Source organism: Acanthopagrus latus, chromosome 20 (assembly GCF_904848185.1).
Source record: "Acanthopagrus latus isolate v.2019 chromosome 20, fAcaLat1.1, whole genome shotgun sequence".
NCBI classification, from domain to species: domain Eukaryota; kingdom Metazoa; phylum Chordata; class Actinopteri; order Spariformes; family Sparidae; genus Acanthopagrus; species Acanthopagrus latus.
The window spans coordinates 13,830,086-13,848,067 of NC_051058.1; the positions used below are offsets into that span (position 1 = coordinate 13,830,086).

The following is a 17,982-nucleotide window of genomic DNA, read 5'->3' on the forward strand; positions in this document are numbered from 1 at the left end:
CCTCTTCCAAGCCTTCATAAAAGGGCGTCGTCACACCATGATTGGTTGGGTGCTGCTTCTCCTCAATCAGGAGTCAGTCTCCATCACCCTGCACACAGGTGATCTGAATCCCCTGCAGTTAGCCCAGAGGGATTTTTGAAAATCAGCCCAAAAACGAAGAAAGACGGCAAGTCTTAAACAATGGTGCTGCTACAAGTCATCCTGACAGGCTGCACTGCGCATGTGAGCAGAGATTTGAAGTCAGGGTGAGTGGAGAATAGTTTTAATTATTAATATTCCATAACATTGCTTCATATTTTATCGAGGCCAATCGTCACAGATTTGGTATATAAAATGTTGACTGCATAAGTGGCTGAGCTGAATCACAAGGTGGCAGAAAATGGAAATGCTTAATGAAATAGAACGTTGTGCTCAAGTGCACAACTTCAGGTTATGAGGCTAACAGGATGTACATGATCTCTCAACCTGTGTGTGTGTGTGTGTGTGTGTGTGTGTGTGTGTGTGTGTGTGTGTGTGTGTGTGTGTGTGTGTGTACGAGCTGGTGCTTGTGTGGTTGTGTGTTTACCAATGTTCACATCTGCACAGAGTCTGGGTGACACTAAAAGGAAGCCTCAAGCTGCAGCTTCTGTGGTGACATGTGCATTTTGTATTAAAAAAAAAAGGAACCCCTCTGTCCTTCCTTTTCTATTTCTCTCACCGCCCATTCACTTCCTGTCTGAGACTGAGCCCCTGTAATTAGCTGAGCGAGCAGCTCCAGTTGCAGGGTGCAAGACTGAAGGTGAGCGCATGGCTGCATGTGGTAGTCATTTGCATAATAACGGAAGCTATACGTTGAAGTCTATAGATCATAAAGGCCTCTGATGCATCAGGATTTTACTCATTTTTATATCATGTATTGGATTTTAAAGTCATTTTTATAGATTTGTGACTCTTATTCCAAAATAAAAGTCTTTTTCATAAATGTCATACATGTTTATGAGGATGTAGAGCACAAACCCTCCTCAGATTGGCTCCGGTATTGGTACAATTGACCAAACACATTTTATTTATTTGTTTATTTTTTATTGAATAATATCTGGAGAAGATCATACACAACTGTATCTCCCAGATTAACACAATTGTGTTCAACTCCTGACCAGCAGGTGGAAGATGAGTGGCTCTCCTCCAGCTGTGACCTCAGATGATCCCTCCTCTTCCTCTCTGTGCTCCAGTTTCCAGGGTTTGAAGCTCTCCGCAGCTCTCTGACTCACAACAACGGATCGGTCACTTTTCTCAGCTGCTTCAAGTCGGACACAACCAGGTGGAAACACACCGGAAGTTACAGGGTGTCACATTTAAATAAAAGCTTTTTTTTTAAAAAAATTTACTATCACAGAAACATGACAGCAGTTTATCATGGCTATTTTAGATTTTATGTGTTTTAAAGGTGTAATATGCAACAATTGGCCACCTGCCTGATTAATTCTCAGAACAAATACAGAGAAGTCTATCACTGGACTGATCACTAACTTCTGCTAACTGTAGCAGCAGCCTCGACTTAAATTCATTAAATTTTTCGCTAAAAAGACTTAATTGACATGGGTCACACTTCATAATAACATCATTAATCAATAGTTGTTTAAAGTAATTTTGACATTTTTATAAAAGAACTACACAGTACTAACCATTTAAAAAAATATTATGAACATTAATTGCAACATTCCAGTTAAACAAAAAGCATTAGATTGCTTGTTAACAGTGAAGATTAACTATGAAATTGCATTTTTTTTAAAATATGTAATTGCCTGTTTAGATATTAAGATATCAAAGATCCAGGAAAAAATATAGAGGACATGACCTGAGTATCTTCAATGGCAGCTGCCGCTAGTTAGCTTACTTAGCCATGCAGTTAGCGGTTGGGCCAGCAAGCATGTAGCACAGGGGACGTTGACATCAAAGCTTTAAACCTGTTATGTCTTCACAAAGTGTTAATGATTTTAGTCATTAAAAATGTTTTCCACTGAATTTTTTAACATATTGCACCTTTTTAAAACTATTGTTGTTAAATGGCATTGTTTTATAGGACAAAGAGGGTGGCAACAGCCATACCCGACGTGTTTTATTGTGAAAATCCATAAAGGAAGTGGTGAGTGAACTGTGTGGGTGTTGACTCTAGTCACTTGTTGAGCGGAGCGCACACACAGGAAACCACCCTGCAAAAAAAAAAAAAAAAAAAGAAATCTCATTTTCTTCAGAGGACAGGGCTGTGCTGAGGGGCGGATACTTACATCAGTTCTCATCAGAGATATTTGTTTGTTTTTTTAATAAAAGAGTCATCCGAACCGGCAGAACTACTCATCCAGACTGAAAAACCCAGAAGAGCCGCACATCACAAGTGGTTACCATGTCTGGCGAAGAGGCTCCAACTCAGCAGCAACAACCTGAGCAGGAGAAGCAGCCGGAGGAGCCTCCACCAGCTGCAGCTGCTGCTGCTCCAGCTGCGGCTCCAGATGCTGCTGCACCGCAGGAGTCTGCGGGGAGCATACCCGCAGCCGAGGAGAAGCGCCTCTCCTTCAGGGCTCTGGTCCTCACCGGGCACGGCGGGTATGACAAAGTGAAGCTGCAGGTGAAGACGCAGCCTGAGCCGCAGCTGAAGGCGGGAGAGGTCCTGGTGCGGGTCAAGGCGTGCGGGCTGAACTTCGCCGAGCTGCTGGGCAGACAGGGGCTGTACGAGCTGCTGCCCGCCCCGCCGGTCGTGATGGGAATGGAGGGCTCCGGGGTCATCGAGGCGGTCGGGGAGGATGTGAAGGACCGGAAAGTGAGTAAAAGGCCCTGCTGAGTGCGCGCACATACCCACCCACACACCCGCTCAACACTAACCGTGCGCATGAACAATGTCCAGTCATGTGCTGAGGATTTAAACCCTCAGCAGCTGAGTGCACTGACTGCTTTCTGCACTGGAGACCTGCATCCCGGTGGTCCTCCATCCTGGCCAAGACATGCTCATGAATAATTCAGTTGTTTCAGTGAAATCAACAGAAAGCAACAGTCTTAACTTTGCATCTCATAGAAACCCAAACATGTAAATTCAGTCCAGACAAGCTGTATGGAGCAGTTCTATGTTATTTTTTTCCTTAGTTATTCGAGCAATGCTTGGTTTCTCTAAATAATAACACAATAAAGGCATCCGTCACAGTTTCCTGAAACCCAGGATGATGCTTCAGAACTTTTCCACCAACAGCCCAAAACCCTCAAAGCATCCAAAACTATCATGAAATGAAGCAGACAAAAGCAGGAAATCGTCACCATTAGGAGGCGGAAACCAATCGATGCTTGCCGACAAACATCTTAAACATGATTTGATTGTCAAAATAGCTGTTTCAGCTCTCTATCAAACAGTGACATCTGTTTGTCCAAAGGCGTTTGTGCCATTTTATCCGTGTTTTATGAAGGGTTGTTCTGACACTAGTACCAGCATCGGAAAAGCCTCCGATGCTGCCTAAAATGCTGGAATCTGTACCGTCTACACACTGATCTGAGAGCATGCCACTTCCCAGCAGCAACCCGTACACCTGTAACTTGTTTTTCTTTAATCAGGGGTTTAAAAAATGCTATAATGTCTGAGTCCCTGAGACTTGCTATGTCTATTTTAGACCCTGGAGTGTTGAGGATGAGTTCAGGAGCCTCACAGCCGTCTGGGGGATGAAGCTGCTCTGTAGTCTGGTGGTACAGCAGCGGATACTTCTGTATCTTTTGCCAGATGGCAGCAGGGTGAACAGAGGTGGCTGGGGCGGGGCAGGTGTCATTTTATAGTATCCACAAGGAGCCAATTTGAATTCACAGCAAGCTCATGAAACTTCAAGCACAGGGTCATAACGGCCCATATGCAAAGGTCAGGTATCAGGAAGGGGGAAAAAATGGCATCGGAACATCTCTGGTTTCAAAACGCCTCTGTTGGTCTGTGAAATTAAGAGGGAAGAACCGCTTAACACGTTCATGTAATGTTTCTATTTTTTTAAAAAAGAGGAAAGAGCTTCTCTTGCTGCTAAACGCAGCACTCTGGTGTTAGGAATAGTAACAGTGTTTGATTTACCGCGTGTCCTTGAAGGGCTTTTTACATTCTTCCCTGCAGAGTGCATTTACCCTCTCCTTGATAAGAGCTTTCCAAAGGTCGGGTTTTATTGAGATAAGGTGGAATATTTATAAGCCGCGTGTCCGTGTCTAATATCAGCCCAGATCACAGAGCCTTAAATTGAGTTTTTTTTTAAGTGCTTTTTTTTCTGCTCTTGAAGAGTGGAAATTGGTAGAAACATCCAGGCTGTTTGAAGCCCACAGGTACCTGTTCCCTGCAGGTGATGCGCATTCTCCTCAGCAGAGCTGATCCCAGAGCAGCCACCAGGCCAAAGGCTCCACTGGTTATCCTGTGCGGCTTCATTTTTACAGCACCATATCGAGGATGAAGCCGAAGTGACTCAATTTGCAGAGAAGCCTCTGCAATTTCTTGTGGCTTTTTGCAGTTTTCACTTTAAGGCTCAGACTTGCGGGATGAAAACAGGAGAATGTTTGACTTCATTAACCTCAGTCGCACATGTTCCATGGGAATACATCTATGAATATGGAAGCAGGAAAACGCCTGCATGTGAATGAGTGACAGGAGCGTTCAGCTGTGCCACTGGGTTCAGGAGAGGGGCATTAATTGTGTTTTGTAAATCTCAACAAGATTTGCTGTTGCAATGAAGTCAAACGCTCGTGGGAACGCTGCATAGATAATGACTTTGTGCCTTAGATCGCATGAGAATTGAGTCGCAGAGTCAGGCATCTGGTTTTTTTATGAAAATTTATATCGAGAAGATCGCTTGAGAGAAAAAAAGTAATCCTTTCCTGAATCCTCAAAAAAAAAAAACACCTGGAAGAAAAGAATCCCGTTTGGATTTACGATAAAAAAAAGATTTATCATCCGTTTCCATAGAAGTCATGTCTCTCTTTCCTACATCAACACGACATGTCTGCTCGCTCTACTTGAGCTCCTCGAAGCGAAATTAAAATGTGAGCAACGGTTAAATTGGCGCGTGGATGTAGCTGGAACTTAAGTTAAAAGCGGTACAAATATTATTCACGATGCAACAGAGCGGTGCTGCATCTTGTTAAACAGCCTCCTCCAGTGTCACAAATTGGGGAGATGTTCATTCACGCATGCACCGACAAGCTCATTTGCTCAGGACCTCAGTCTGTTGTCGTGACTTGCTCATGGATGATGTTTTTGTGGTTTATAATCACTCTGAATCTGTGACACAACTCTGAGACACAAAAATAACATTTAGCTCTAGTCGACAAAGGCCTGTTCTCTCAGAGAATGGCTGCCCGGGGCTTCCTGTCAGCGTCCGAGCAGTGTAGGACAACATGCAGGACCCTCAGGAGCGGCTACATGAGAATGAAGGACCATAGCAGCTGGAATGTTACTAGAAGAAGGCCAGCGACTTTAAGAAGACCGGAAGGAATCGACATAAAGGACAGACCCGCCTCTGACACTGAATCCAGTGTCTGACTTAACCACAACAAGTGTTAGTTTCAGGTGATTATTTGTTCTTAACACAATCATGAATATTATATCACATTTCTGCTGATAGACTCCCCTAAATCCTACACGCTGGACTTTTAACATGTTCCTGAAGCTCCTCTCTGTCCCTCTGACAGTATGGAATTTCCCTCCTCCTCCTCTTTCCCCACCATCCGTCTCTCCAGCAGGAGTCTTATAGCAGGAATGCTGCATTCCAACACCTCCTTTTCTGAAGGAAGTGAGACGCCACAAAAAAACCACAGATGCAACAGTGGCAGGAAGCAGTGTGTGAACTGAATGAATCCCAACACGGTGAAGGCAAAGAATTAAAGAGCGTATACACACTGAGCTGCTGATGTCTAGGTGGTCGGTGAGGTTAGAGTAAGAATCTGGGTGGGGCTGCAGCGGGGTAGACACACAGAGCAGGAGATAACATCATAAAGGGAAGTGATCGTGGCTCGAGCAGCAAAGGGCGTGTCTGGAAATGAGACGGGGCAGATGTGCGATGTAGGATCTCATTTACGAGCCGTCTCTCCCAGATTCCGGTCCCGCCGTTGCCTCGTCGCAGATGTTTTCCAGATTAAACGACGGTTAACAATTATTGCTCACAGCTTGATTGATATCTTGGAAGATGCGAGCAGTGATTTCTGCGTCAGACTGTTCCAACTGGCCGCTCTGAAAGACATGAACCATCTGCTCCGCAAATAAACTCTTTTTTTTTTTTTTTTTTTTATAATCGACTCGATGTTGATGAGGATGCGTAGCAGTGTGTTGTTCACTCAGCTCAGTATATGTGTCTGAGTAAAGCAGGTGACTTAAATGCTTCCAAATGCTGCAGTGGTGGAGGTAACTGAGACTCTAGATTAAGATGCATGTACTTTACAGCCTCTGCCACATGTTCCACGACAGTCCAGTGGGAAATATTGTACTTTTTACTCCGCTACTTTACCACGACTAAATAGAATACCAAAGTAATCATGAGCTTTTACAAAATCTAACAGAAACGGTCTGTAATCTAGGGTCCGATCGTTTTTTTTCAGATATCGCTCAGTGACATCTAAAAGTCCTCTGAGAGTCCTCAACCTGCTGAAATCGCTCTCAAACCAAATAGAGGGCAGCATATCGCTAGAGTAACCGCTAACTACAACTAGAGCTGCGGTTAGCTCAGCTAGCCGTGTAGCTAGCGGTTGGGACTAGGAGCTGGAAACACTGGCAAAGTACTGAGGATGTTACATCGACTCTGTGAAAGGATCAATTTGAGGACGTCACTTTGGGCGTTTTGAAATTTGTAATGAGCATTTTCATTAATCACTGAATCTTGAAAACAATCTGCAGCTTAGTCGATGAACATGAGGTGCAGCCGTTTCCATCGTTTACATTTCAGAGTGTTAAGCTGTTGTCCAAAGCGATTTACAAACATACATTCACACACCGATGGCGGTGGCTGCCATGCAAGGTGCCGACCTGCACGTCAGGAGCAGTTCAGGGTTCAGTGTTGCCCAAGGACACATGCAGACCAGGGGAATCGAACCAGCAACCTTTCGATAACAAAATGTTGGCTCTACACCAGCCACAGCCGCCCCCGGCCTGTTTCTGTGTTGAGTATTGTAAAACATAGAATGAAAGATGTTTTCCTCAACAAAGCGGCATGATACGACCGCGTTTGTATTTTCGTGCGTCGACATGAACAGCAGGAGGACTGTACTGTCTGTCGCAGTTGCCAGAACAGAATCATAAACAGCAGGTTTTTTCCACACAAACTTCACTGTCCTACTTTAACTCCGTTACCTCAGTTCATGTCAGCTATCCAGGAACTGAGCTCAGCCCTTTTTTTTTTTTTTTTTTTTTCTTTTTTTTTAAACTGGCTCTCATGCATTTTTTTGAGGTCATCCAGCGGGGGTTTGAAAGTGTTTCATAAGAACGAGGGTTGAGAAATGTGATCAACGCAAAAAAAAAAGAGCTCGTCATCAGAGGTGGAAGTTCATACTGGAGTTATCTCAGTGCAACAGACACAACAGGCGTTTGTGTTTGAGCTTACATATAAATATTTGTGTGTGTGTGTGCGCGTGTCATCTGTCTATTGTCATGGGTTTGTGTGCAGCGGGAAGTGGGCGTGGCTCGGAGCTCTTGAGGCTGTTTTAACAGGAAGCAGAGCAGCATTCACAATCAGCACAGACTTCTTTCCTGTGCCCTTCACTTTTTTGGCAGGTTTCGCAACGCTGATGACACTCAAACAGCAGCACCTCTCTGTGGAGGAAACAGCCCGTGAAAGGGGAAACATTTCCCATTAACCTCCATGTTTTAGCTTCTGTGAAGTGGGACAAGGTTATATGGGAATTTTTAAATTTTTTTTTTATTTTCTATTTTGGGACTAAAGAAACATTTCACAACAGCGCTGCCTATGCAAGGAATATTGACAGTGGTTTCAGTCAACTTGAAAGCAAAAAAACGCTGACATTATGTGCTGGTTTGCTGCTTTTCTGCATCATAAATGACAGAAGGTCAAATATTTGAGGTTTTGAAACATTGGTCAGACAAATTCTGCAATATTCTTTTACAATTTACAGCCTAAACAATAGAGTCATCAAGAAACACAGTCTCAAACTACATTGGCCTACAGCGGAAAAAAGGAGTAGTTGCACAATAACGGCTCCAAGATTGCAAGTAGCTACTTTTTATTCTGCCTATTCTTTACAATTGTCCTGTATCTATGTCCCATGACTGCTAAGTTTCAGGCTGTGAAACAAAAAAAAAAGATGAAGGACTTTTCTTTCATGATCAGTGGAAAAGTGAAGATGCATTAAATCTGTTTTTAAAGGAAAAAAAAAAGTTTCATAACCTTTGTTCAGGGGACATGACCTTTTAGTTTGTTAGTTATTTATTCTGATTTATCCAGGTTTCCCCAGAAAATTGTTAAAATGCAACATTTTCCGTGGTTGTTATGCTGGTTGCTATGGGCTCTCTATCTCTGAAATGGCTCCACGTTCGATCATTGTCTTTGTGTTGAGCGGTTATTTGATGTTTTGTCATTTGTGAAATGGACGCGGGACAATAGGCAGAATGAAAATTAATTCCAATGTAATCACAATTTTAGAGCCATCGTTTTTAAACTACTACTTTTTACACTGTGGACAAATGTAGCTATGACACATCCTGACGTGAGACTAGTGAAGAAAACAGATTACTGCTGCACATCTAATTTCTTTCCGAGGATGGCCGCGTGTGTGTAGACAGAGCAGAGCGGCAGTGTAATAACTGTCCCTCATGTCATTCAACAACAAAAACGCATTAGATGACTTCCTGCCGGCTTGACCTCAATTTCCCATTTGGCAACACTGGATGCAGTGAGTGAATAAAAAAAAAAAAACGGCTCCGGTGTCCTAAAGACGAGAGCAAAGAGGTAACGACAGACGAAAACGAGCTTCTCATGTTCACACAACATCTGAGGTGTAATCATCCGTTCAACAACTGTTCCAATAAAGTATGTTCACGCCAGCTCTCATCGCCATGGAGCTAGTTTGGGTTTTGTTTGTCCATGTTTTGAGATATCTGGAGGTAAATACATTTCCTAAATCCTAAACTATTCACAATGAGATCTGTGGATTAACCAGAGGAACAGAGACTACTGTTTTCTGGAAAGAGAATTCTTTCAGCCATGATACCAGAGACAATATCTCAAAACATACTGAATGGATTGCCATTCAATTCTGTACAGGCATTCATGGTGCCCAGAGGATGAATCCCAGTGACTTTGGTGATCGTCAACTTTTCCCCTGGTGCATACAGCAGGCTCAAAATATTCACACATGCTGTGAAATTTTTCGACAATCACTCTATGGATTGGTGCCAAAGCTTATAGACATTTATGCTTTCCAGATGCTCAACTCTTCTGACTTATCTTTTCTTGACCCATCGTGATGTTGTCTAATGTAGTTTGGGTAAAATGCGTTGACGACAATTGGATTGCCCCGAAATTTGGTACAAATATTCATGTCCTCCTGAGGCTGAACTGTTAAAACTGTTGTATGTGTGTATGGTCTTTATTTTTTTATCAGTAGTAGTATTGTCTATTATTCTATTGTGTCTTTTGATTTTATCTTGCTTTTGTCTTTTTATCTATCACTCAATCATAGCTGTGAGCTGCAGTGAATTTCCCTCTGAGGGATCAATAATGTCTTGTCTTATCTTCGGTGATTGCTTAACATCTTATCTGGCTTAACAACTAGGTCAAATTTGTAATAAGTATCTACAGAGCTAATGACGCTCCTATACATACATCAGCAAATGATAGCATGCCAACGCGCTAAAGAAAGACGTGGCCATCGACGTTGTGCCTGCTGAACGTGAGCATGTTAGCATTTAACTCAAAGAACCATTATGCTGAAGAGCAACCCGAAAAAGAGACGCTTGCATGTCTGAAGAAATAAAATGGTCGATATTATAAATCAGTAAAATTCTATTTAAACTCTGTTGTGTTTGAAGGTAGACAGAAATCTGACAGCCAGAGACCTCAAAACTAAATCAAAACTCACTATGGCTAGAATGAAAATATGTTTTTTTAAAGAAGTTTTAGAAACACATGTTTCTGCTGCAGAAGTGTTTTGTTTGACCACCCAAAGGATCCCCTCAGTAAATCAACTGTGTCCCCCTCTTCTTCCGTCCTCCCTCAGGTGGGGGATCGTGTCATCGTGATGAGCCGCAGTGGCATGTGGCAGGAAGTGGTCGTTGCGCCCGCCAGCCACACATTCCCCATGCCGGAGCAGATGAGCTTTGAGGAAGGCGCTGCTATCCCCATCAACTACATGACCGCCTACATGATGTTGTTTGAGATGGCCAATCTGAGGCCGGGCAAGAGCGTTCTCGTCCACATGGCAGCAGGTGAGACACACACAGCGCATACTAATACAGTGAGTGTTCCTTTACTGCATATTCTCCCCTAGTTTTGTCCAAATACCATCAATCCAAACAGTCAGTTTGAAAAAAAAACATGATATGATGGTCATTATTATCCATTTCTGATATTCCTCACAGTAAATGATTAAAAGGAATGAATCAAAATCATGATTTTAATCACGACTCGACTACAAACACTCCTCACTCTTCCCCATGATTTATTCATGAAATGCAACAAACATCGCCCCCAGTCGCCGGGCTAACCTGTGAAGAGTCACACAGCTCGTTCACGAAAGGTCACTAATCACTTCTCCATATGCAGCCGCGTTTCTGCTCTGAAAAATGATCAGCCGAGAGACTTAGGGTCATAGGTGAGGATTGTGTGTGTGTGTGTGTGTGTGTGTGTGTGTGTGAGATGGTTCTATAAAAGCTGATTCATAAAGTGGCAAACAGGATCATTGTCAGGCACGGTTGCTTTGGCAACACCTGACATTTCAAAAACGATACTTCAACACGGTGACAAATAATTACATCTCATTTACAGAAGAGGGTTGTGTGTCCAGGTGTTCAAATGACCAACGTCCTGTTAGCATCACATTAATCACAGTAGGGTGGAAGTAATTAATATGCAGCGCTTAAAGCCATGAAAACACATTTTCTCATAAGCAGCTGTATCCAACATGAACACACTCTGATCTTCCAAGTTAGAGCACATTTGTACTTATTTCACATTTTAATATTTGTGTATTTGTGTTGTGCACCAATCAGGATTAAGCAACATTCAAATCAGAATCTGATGACAGCTGATTGGTTGTTTAGCCACTGTTAGTCTGATCAAACCCAACATGTCATACTGGGATTTTACTTTCTCCAACAGTGGGTTTACCAGATGTTTTCCACAAATAGTTCAGGCTGCATCTGGAAAAGTGGTTGTTGAATGAGACTGGACTAAATATTTTGGGGGTAATAGTTTTTGATAGAAATGTGTAAAATAAGAAAAAAAGGAAGAAGAAAAAATACATTTTTAAAAAAGATGAAAAAAATAGTCTTGGTGTTAAACGCTATAAATAACGCAGGCAGACAGTCTTATAAATGGGATCTTATTTACTTTATAATAAAATGTTAATGTTACAAAGAAATACATTTAAAGGGCTTCAAAGGGGCACTATGTAATGTTTTTTTAAGCCCTGTTTTGTTGAGCCCATTGCTTTTAGACAAGCAGTGGGCTCTGTTTGATCTCACTGTTTTTGCCCCAATGTTTACACGTAGAAATGTAAAAAATCTAACTTCAAAGTGAAATTAAACTCAGGTTAGCTCTTGAAAACGTCTCAATCTCGTTATCTGTTTGTTTGATGTTTGACACACTCACTAAACATTTGAAAGTTTGTGAAATGCATGGATACATCTTTAAATTTAAAGTCCACTTTGTGACAACAAGCTACACCAGAAAAGCATCATCAGATGGCCGTGGGTCGAACACTGATTTGGTCATTGTTAGTTCCTCTTATCAAATATTTCTAGCTTTTATGATTATTTAAAGCCTGAATTCAACATTGAATGTTTATAAAATGTTAAAGCAGCAATAACTCAGATATCTTAGTATTTGAGTTCAAGTAAACGGGTCAGTTACTGTCAACATCCACTGTCACGGTCTAGTGCTCTTCTTCTACATCCCCCCTCTCAAAGGCCATGTTTCAGTGTTGAGTGGGCGGGCGGCTGTCAGCTGACCCCTGTGAATCAGCCACATGAGGCCAGTGTGATGAAGAGGGCAGGAGGGATTAATGGTGCGCCTGCACACCAAGGCAGGCAGCCGCAGTACGAGAAACCTTTCATGGTTAAACAGCACGAGGCCACAGAGCACAGAAATCACTGCCTGCTGTTTCTGCCGCTTGTCCCTCGATTGTCCTTTAAATCACCTCACCAAGCACCGACTGCAGAGCGTAATACTGTCACTGGAGCTGTATTAGAAATCAATGTGTTCCCACCACTGTTTACGTATGACTGACCCATAAAATCCAGTTTCTGTGTGTTTGACACAGCCCGCCCATCCATGTGTGGTTTGATGTTTAAACCAGTGTGTTGCTGAGAGGGATCATACAGGTGAAATACCTGCAGTCGCCTCTATTCTCATTCCTGCTCCGCATGTCCACAGGTGGGGTCGGTGTCGCTGCTACCCAGCTGTGTCAGACGGTGCCAGATGTGACCGTTTTTGGCACGGCGTCAGCCTCCAAACACGAGACCATCGCCGAAGGCGGAGTAACTCATCCCATCGACTACCGCACCAAAGACTACGTGGAGGAAATCCGCAAAATCAGCCCCAAGGGTGAGAAAACACACACAACGCCGTAGTGTTTGAGTACCTTTCAAGTCTGTATGGTAATAATCCACGTTGACAGATATTCATTTCATTTGTTTCTTGATTATCAAGTTGAAATGAGACATAAACATCTCATTTACTTCTGTCTGCTTGTCTTCTGCAGGAGTGGACATCGTCCTCGACCCACTCGGAGGTCTGGACACTCAGAAAGGTTTTAGTTTGCTGAAACCTTTGGGCATGCTCATAGTCTTTGGTAAGACATTTGGAAACAGAAACACTGGTTTAAATGTGTTTAAGTCTCCGTAATGTTTCTGTACTAGAGCTTTATCTTACTCTAAGTACTTTTGATTTAATTTAGTAAAATAATGCTGTTTTACATCATTTTATCTAAAAATGTATATACTTGAATGATAGCTGACCTCTATATTTACTCAAGTATTGTGCTTAAATTTTAGGGGGACCTTATTTTCCTGCGAGAGAAGCTTGTTTATTCAGTTATGAGTTAGTAATACAAACATTGTTAATATTGTAAATATTGAAACTACATAGTGCCACATTTTTGCCAATAATGTACTTATTTTCATTTATAATGCAGGACACACACACACACACTCCAGCGAAGGAAACCTCACTTGAGATTCAAAATGTAAAAATGTAACCGTATTCATCCCTAACGTGTAATTTGCAGAGGAACGAAGTCCATATAAAACTGTTGTATTATTGTTTTTTGTCTTCTCCCACATGTTCTCTTGAAATGGCACAAAGCCTCATCAAATACTTTTTCATCATCGGTAATTTTATGCACCATGCTTACTGTGAAGCTCTCCTCTGTGTGGTTTTTAATCTGCTCTATTGTCCGTATCATCCAGGTGCGGCTAACTGTGTGACGGGCCAGAAGAAGAACCTGTTGGCCATGGCTAAGACCTGGTACAACCAGCTCTCTCTCAACACGCTGAAGCTGATGCAGGCCAACAAGGCCGTGTGTGGCTTCCACCTGGGCTACATCACCGACGAGCAGCTCCTGAGCAGCAACATGTCCAAGCTGCTGGAGCTGTATGGGCAGGGGAAGATCAAGCCCCGCATCGACTCATGCTACCACTTCGAAGAGGTTAGCTTGATCAGGTTTATATAACCTGTGCTGATTAATGTACCCTCATGCAGCTACGGATTGCTTTCAGGCTTTTAATGAGTCACATCAGATGCACTCTGTTTCAGGGGAGGAAAAAATACCTATTGTGCACATCCGTTCTCTTCCTCTGTCTTTTCTCAGGTGACGGATGCCATGAGGCGCATGCATGAACGCCAAAACATCGGGAAAGTCATCCTTCTTCCTGAACCGAAGAAGGTGGAGGAAGAGAAGCCAAAGTCCGACCCCGAGCCGGTAGAAAATGTGGAAAAATCCGAAGCTGCCGTCAGCGAGAAGAAAGAAGAGGCCACAGAGGAAGTAAAAGCAGAGAAAGATTGAGTAAGAGTGATTGTTTGAATGATATTTTTGAGCACATCCTCAGTAAGTTCCTTGTTGTACAAAAAAAAATAGGAAAGAAAAGAGAAGCAACGGTCGCCATGAATTCTTTGACTTTATCAGTCTTTTCAAAATGTTTATCAAGATCTTGTTGTGCAATATGTCAAATGAGTGTCGTGTTTATGTGGGAGATACTTGTGGTTGAAATAAAAATTGAGTGTCATATTATGTGAGGGGAAAAAATCTATTCTGATTACAGATGGTTGTTAAACACGACGCAGGGAAAAACGGGTGTGGCTTCAAAAATAGCGTCCCCGTGACAACAGCTCAAAACAGCCCAAACACAATATTTGTAATGACAACAATCCAGAGCCGGTATGTTTGAAACCTCTAAGAAGTGTCCAAAACTTGACTGACTGAGCAGTTAAAATGTAATGCATAACATATTGTCATGATCAGATTACCCATCATGCATTGTAGTCAAGAGGAAAGCTAATATGCTGCGTTTTAATCAGTTAAAGAAGGATACTGTCTTCGTTTTCTACAATTTCAGACCTCTCTTTACTAACTTTGGAGCCAGTAAAAGGCACTTCAGAGGAGACATAATATGCTAATTGTTAGCTTCATAATTTTATTTTGGGTTACTACTAGAAAAAGTTTATGTGCTTTAATGTGACAAAAACACATCAGTTCTCTCATACTGTCCAGTGCAGCAGGGCTGTAATCCCCCCCCCACCTCTGTTTTTAGCTCCTGTCTCTTTAAGGCCCCAGTCTGCTCTGATTGGTCACCTCACACACGCCTGAGCCCGCAGTGTCGTCAGTCAGCTCTGCTGTGTTTCCACCTTCCAGTTAGCTTCACTTCTACTGTGATTTTAGGACTTAATGTGACATGGTGACATAGTGTGATGTCACGGAATTAAAGGCGGGGCTACTGACGAGGCATTTCAGGAGCAGGGTTTTCTGCGTCTGCTTTTCAACTTTCAAGATCTTTTACATGCCTGAGAACATATATACTGTAACACTGAAGGAAAGGACAAAATAGAAAAGCGTAATAGTTCCCCTTTAAGAATTGGAGCATTGTTAAGTAATTCTTTGATGTTTTTTTTTTAAGCATTTAAGATTTTAAAAAGTACTCTTAGTGGCTTCATACATACCATATCAATTGTCAAAGTAATATACGTGGAATCAGAATACATTCCTGAGCTTTGGTGATTCCTCAGATCCTGTTCCAGATGATTATTTTGATGAATAACTGTGATCAAATGTACCGACCCTATTGTGTGTAGTGATCCTTCGTCCAGTTTTCTGCCTTGTTGTGATGCACTGCTCCAATTTTAAGTGCAACTACGAGATGACGTGTGTGTTCTCACATCCGCTCCTCTCTGCTGAATGTTGTGGGACAAACAGCCCGGGGTCAGTGTCGTATTGTCATTTGAATTGTTGTGTTTTTCGTTTTTTTTTTTTCTTTTTTTGCGTGTTTGTGCCAAATTTAAAGCCAGCTTTCACCACTGCCGTCGAGCCAACTGTGAATAACAATTAGCGGGACTTCCCTGTCTTGGCACTGTTGTCACCCATGGGGGTTTTCTTCCAAACAATGTCACCCTGAACTTGAGCTGAAAAACTATTTGGCAAGTGAAGGGCAGGTTTCCTAGCCTTGATTATTGTTTTTGTTGTTGTGTGTTTTACAGAGCTGCAGTCGAGAATGTATTACTTATTGATTCCTGTTTAAAAAGTACAGAGGAAAACCTTGATTGACGACTCTCTTGTGTGTTCATACACTTTGTATTTCTCTGCTCGGTTCATGTTCATTTTGACGCTTCATAAAGCTTTCTACGGTTTCTTTACTGCTTTTGCGGTGCTTTTCACTGCTTTTCCTTTTTGAATGCCTGATCTTATATAGTGGAGTGATTCAAATGTTTTGCCCAGCTGTGGGTGTAATTCAACGCTGTGACGCAGACGACGCTACCAAAAGCACAAGAGAACAAGTTTTCCCTCCTTGCATTCCTCTCCCCACCCTCTCACTCCTGCTTTCTGTCTCCTCTGTGCAGCTGAACTCTCTCAAAACCCTCCAGCTCGCTTTGTTTTGGTTTTCTCAAAAGCACCTCTAACAGAGTCCCACAGATAATGCTTTATGTTATTTACATTCTGACTTTTTTTTTGTTTTTCTTTTTGGCCACTTGGACAAGTATTGTTAAGTTTGGCCAGGTTTCCATTCCCTGGTCCGAAGTAAGATGTGATGTGGACCTCTGAGTAATGAGGAGCGAGGTGATTACTGTGCGGTGTGGCCTCTACATGTCTGTGAGCCTGATGGAGCCTTCATGGAGTTACAGTTTAAACTACTGAACCAAACGGTGGAAGAGCAGTTTAATTAATGACCCTGTTGAGTGTGTTTAACGTAACAGATGAGCAGATTGTTAAAGATTAAACAAAGACAGATCCAAGACTCCTCTCTGCAGATATCTCTGTAATATCAAAAGACTTTGACACATTTAACACGTCTCACTGCAGTCACATACAGCGATGAGATTACATTTGGTTTTTGTGCCAAAAACGTGACACAAGTCGCAAGTTTCCTGTAAAAAAAATTTGCCAACAACGTACGTTAACTCGTCCAGTGTTCACTCGAACAAAGAGGGACATCTAGTGGTCAGTGTAAGATTGTGCCTTTTGAGTAAAGAATTCAAATATGATCCACAGTGTTGCCTATGAACAAAATGCCATCAACATGAAGTATGCCAGTTTCCATGCACAAAGAGCTGAAAGGACAACCACCATAATTATGTCTGAGCCTGCTCGATTCTTCAGAGTAAGATTTGTTCAGTGGAGTCAGACTCATTCATGTAAAAATACTCAATCAGTAATCAAAGTCTAAATCATCGTAGCTGTCAAAATACATTCATATTAATCCGTTATAATGAGAACCAGATTCAAACACACATCGCTCATTCATGCTCAACATAACCAGTGCATTTCAGTGTCAATATTACAAATGTGATGATGATCATTCTCTGTGCTGTTGCTGAATGATTTCATGTGTTACTGTATTCATGTTGCTGAACAATGCTGCCTTATTTTTTTTTTTTTATTTCTGTACAAACTTTGGGCACACTTGCCTTCCGTGTTCACGTGGCACTAACCTGTTTATTAAAGTGTTATCACACGAGTTCCTCTCAGCTTGTGAATCACGAAACTGATTCTGTGATTGTACAAAAAGGACCATGAGTTGAAGGAAAAGGACTTTGTAAAAGAAAAACTAAATAAATACTCTGCTTAAGCAAACGTAGCAAAACCACAGTGTAGAAATACTCTGTCAGAAATTAAAATCTTGCACTGAAAATGCAAAAGTACAGAAGTTTACGCATCAAATAAACTCAAAGTACCAAAAGTAAGAGACAACATATACACTGATATATATCTGCAATGGGACAATATTGGCTGATAATCTTGGCCAACTAATATGAGTTATGCTCCAATATATAATTTATTATTGGATTATAATTATTGATGCATGAATGTGTTAATCGCTGTAATGTTGCTGCTGGTACAGGTGGACGTAATTCTAATTACATTATGGTCGTATATTGCTTGTGAATTCCTCATGGGTGTCAGTTAAGTTATTGTGTGTAGTAACCTATAAAATTAGATTGTAATGTATTTGTAAGTCTTTTATTGATAACATATTGTATAGTTAATCTGAGTCTGTAAACTAGAGAAGCCATTTTCTCTATGGCAGTCGAACATTTTTTTTATTCTCGTGGAAACAATAATTCACTG

The 17,982-nt window shown here is 41.9% G+C and overlaps 2 protein-coding genes across 7 annotated transcripts in view; one reads left to right on the forward strand and one right to left on the reverse strand.

Annotated features, from left to right (window-relative positions):
• The window catches only part of LOC119010129 (rho-related GTP-binding protein RhoN-like), a 46,823-nt gene extending 33,244 nt beyond the window's left edge, over positions 1-13,579 (reverse strand). The window contains exon 1 of the mRNA XM_037082029.1: positions 13,561-13,579. The gene's annotated coding sequence lies outside the window, so the exon portion shown is untranslated. The remainder of the gene's footprint in view (positions 1-13,560) is intronic.
• Positions 103-14,436, forward strand: LOC119010128 (synaptic vesicle membrane protein VAT-1 homolog). 6 transcript variants are annotated; one of them, XM_037082026.1, is made up of 8 exons: positions 103-245; positions 1,212-1,300; positions 2,311-2,797; positions 10,207-10,414; positions 12,582-12,752; positions 12,910-12,999; positions 13,616-13,854; positions 14,017-14,436. In XM_037082026.1, the coding sequence occupies exons 3-8, from the start codon at positions 2,384-2,386 to the stop codon at positions 14,209-14,211; spliced, it is 1,317 nt and encodes a 438-aa protein (XP_036937921.1). In that variant the 5' UTR covers positions 103-245; positions 1,212-1,300; positions 2,311-2,383; the 3' UTR covers positions 14,212-14,436. The 6 variants fall into 6 exon arrangements, with proteins under 6 accessions (XP_036937921.1, XP_036937917.1, XP_036937918.1 ...); XM_037082022.1 differs by having other exon boundaries at positions 110-245; positions 1,140-1,300; XM_037082023.1 differs by having other exon boundaries at positions 110-245; positions 1,143-1,300.
• The last annotated feature ends 3,546 nt before the right edge of the window (positions 14,437-17,982 follow it).

Coding starts and splice junctions, on each gene's coding strand:
- LOC119010128 (XM_037082026.1), top strand. CDS start 2,384: ATGTCTGGCGAAGAGGCTCCAACTCAGCAGCAACAACCTGAGCAGGAG. Junction 10,415..12,581: donor TCTCGTCCACATGGCAGCAG/GTGAGACACACA, acceptor GCATGTCCACAG/GTGGGGTCGGTGTCGCTGCT. Junction 13,000..13,615: donor GGGCATGCTCATAGTCTTTG/GTAAGACATTTG, acceptor CGTATCATCCAG/GTGCGGCTAACTGTGTGACG.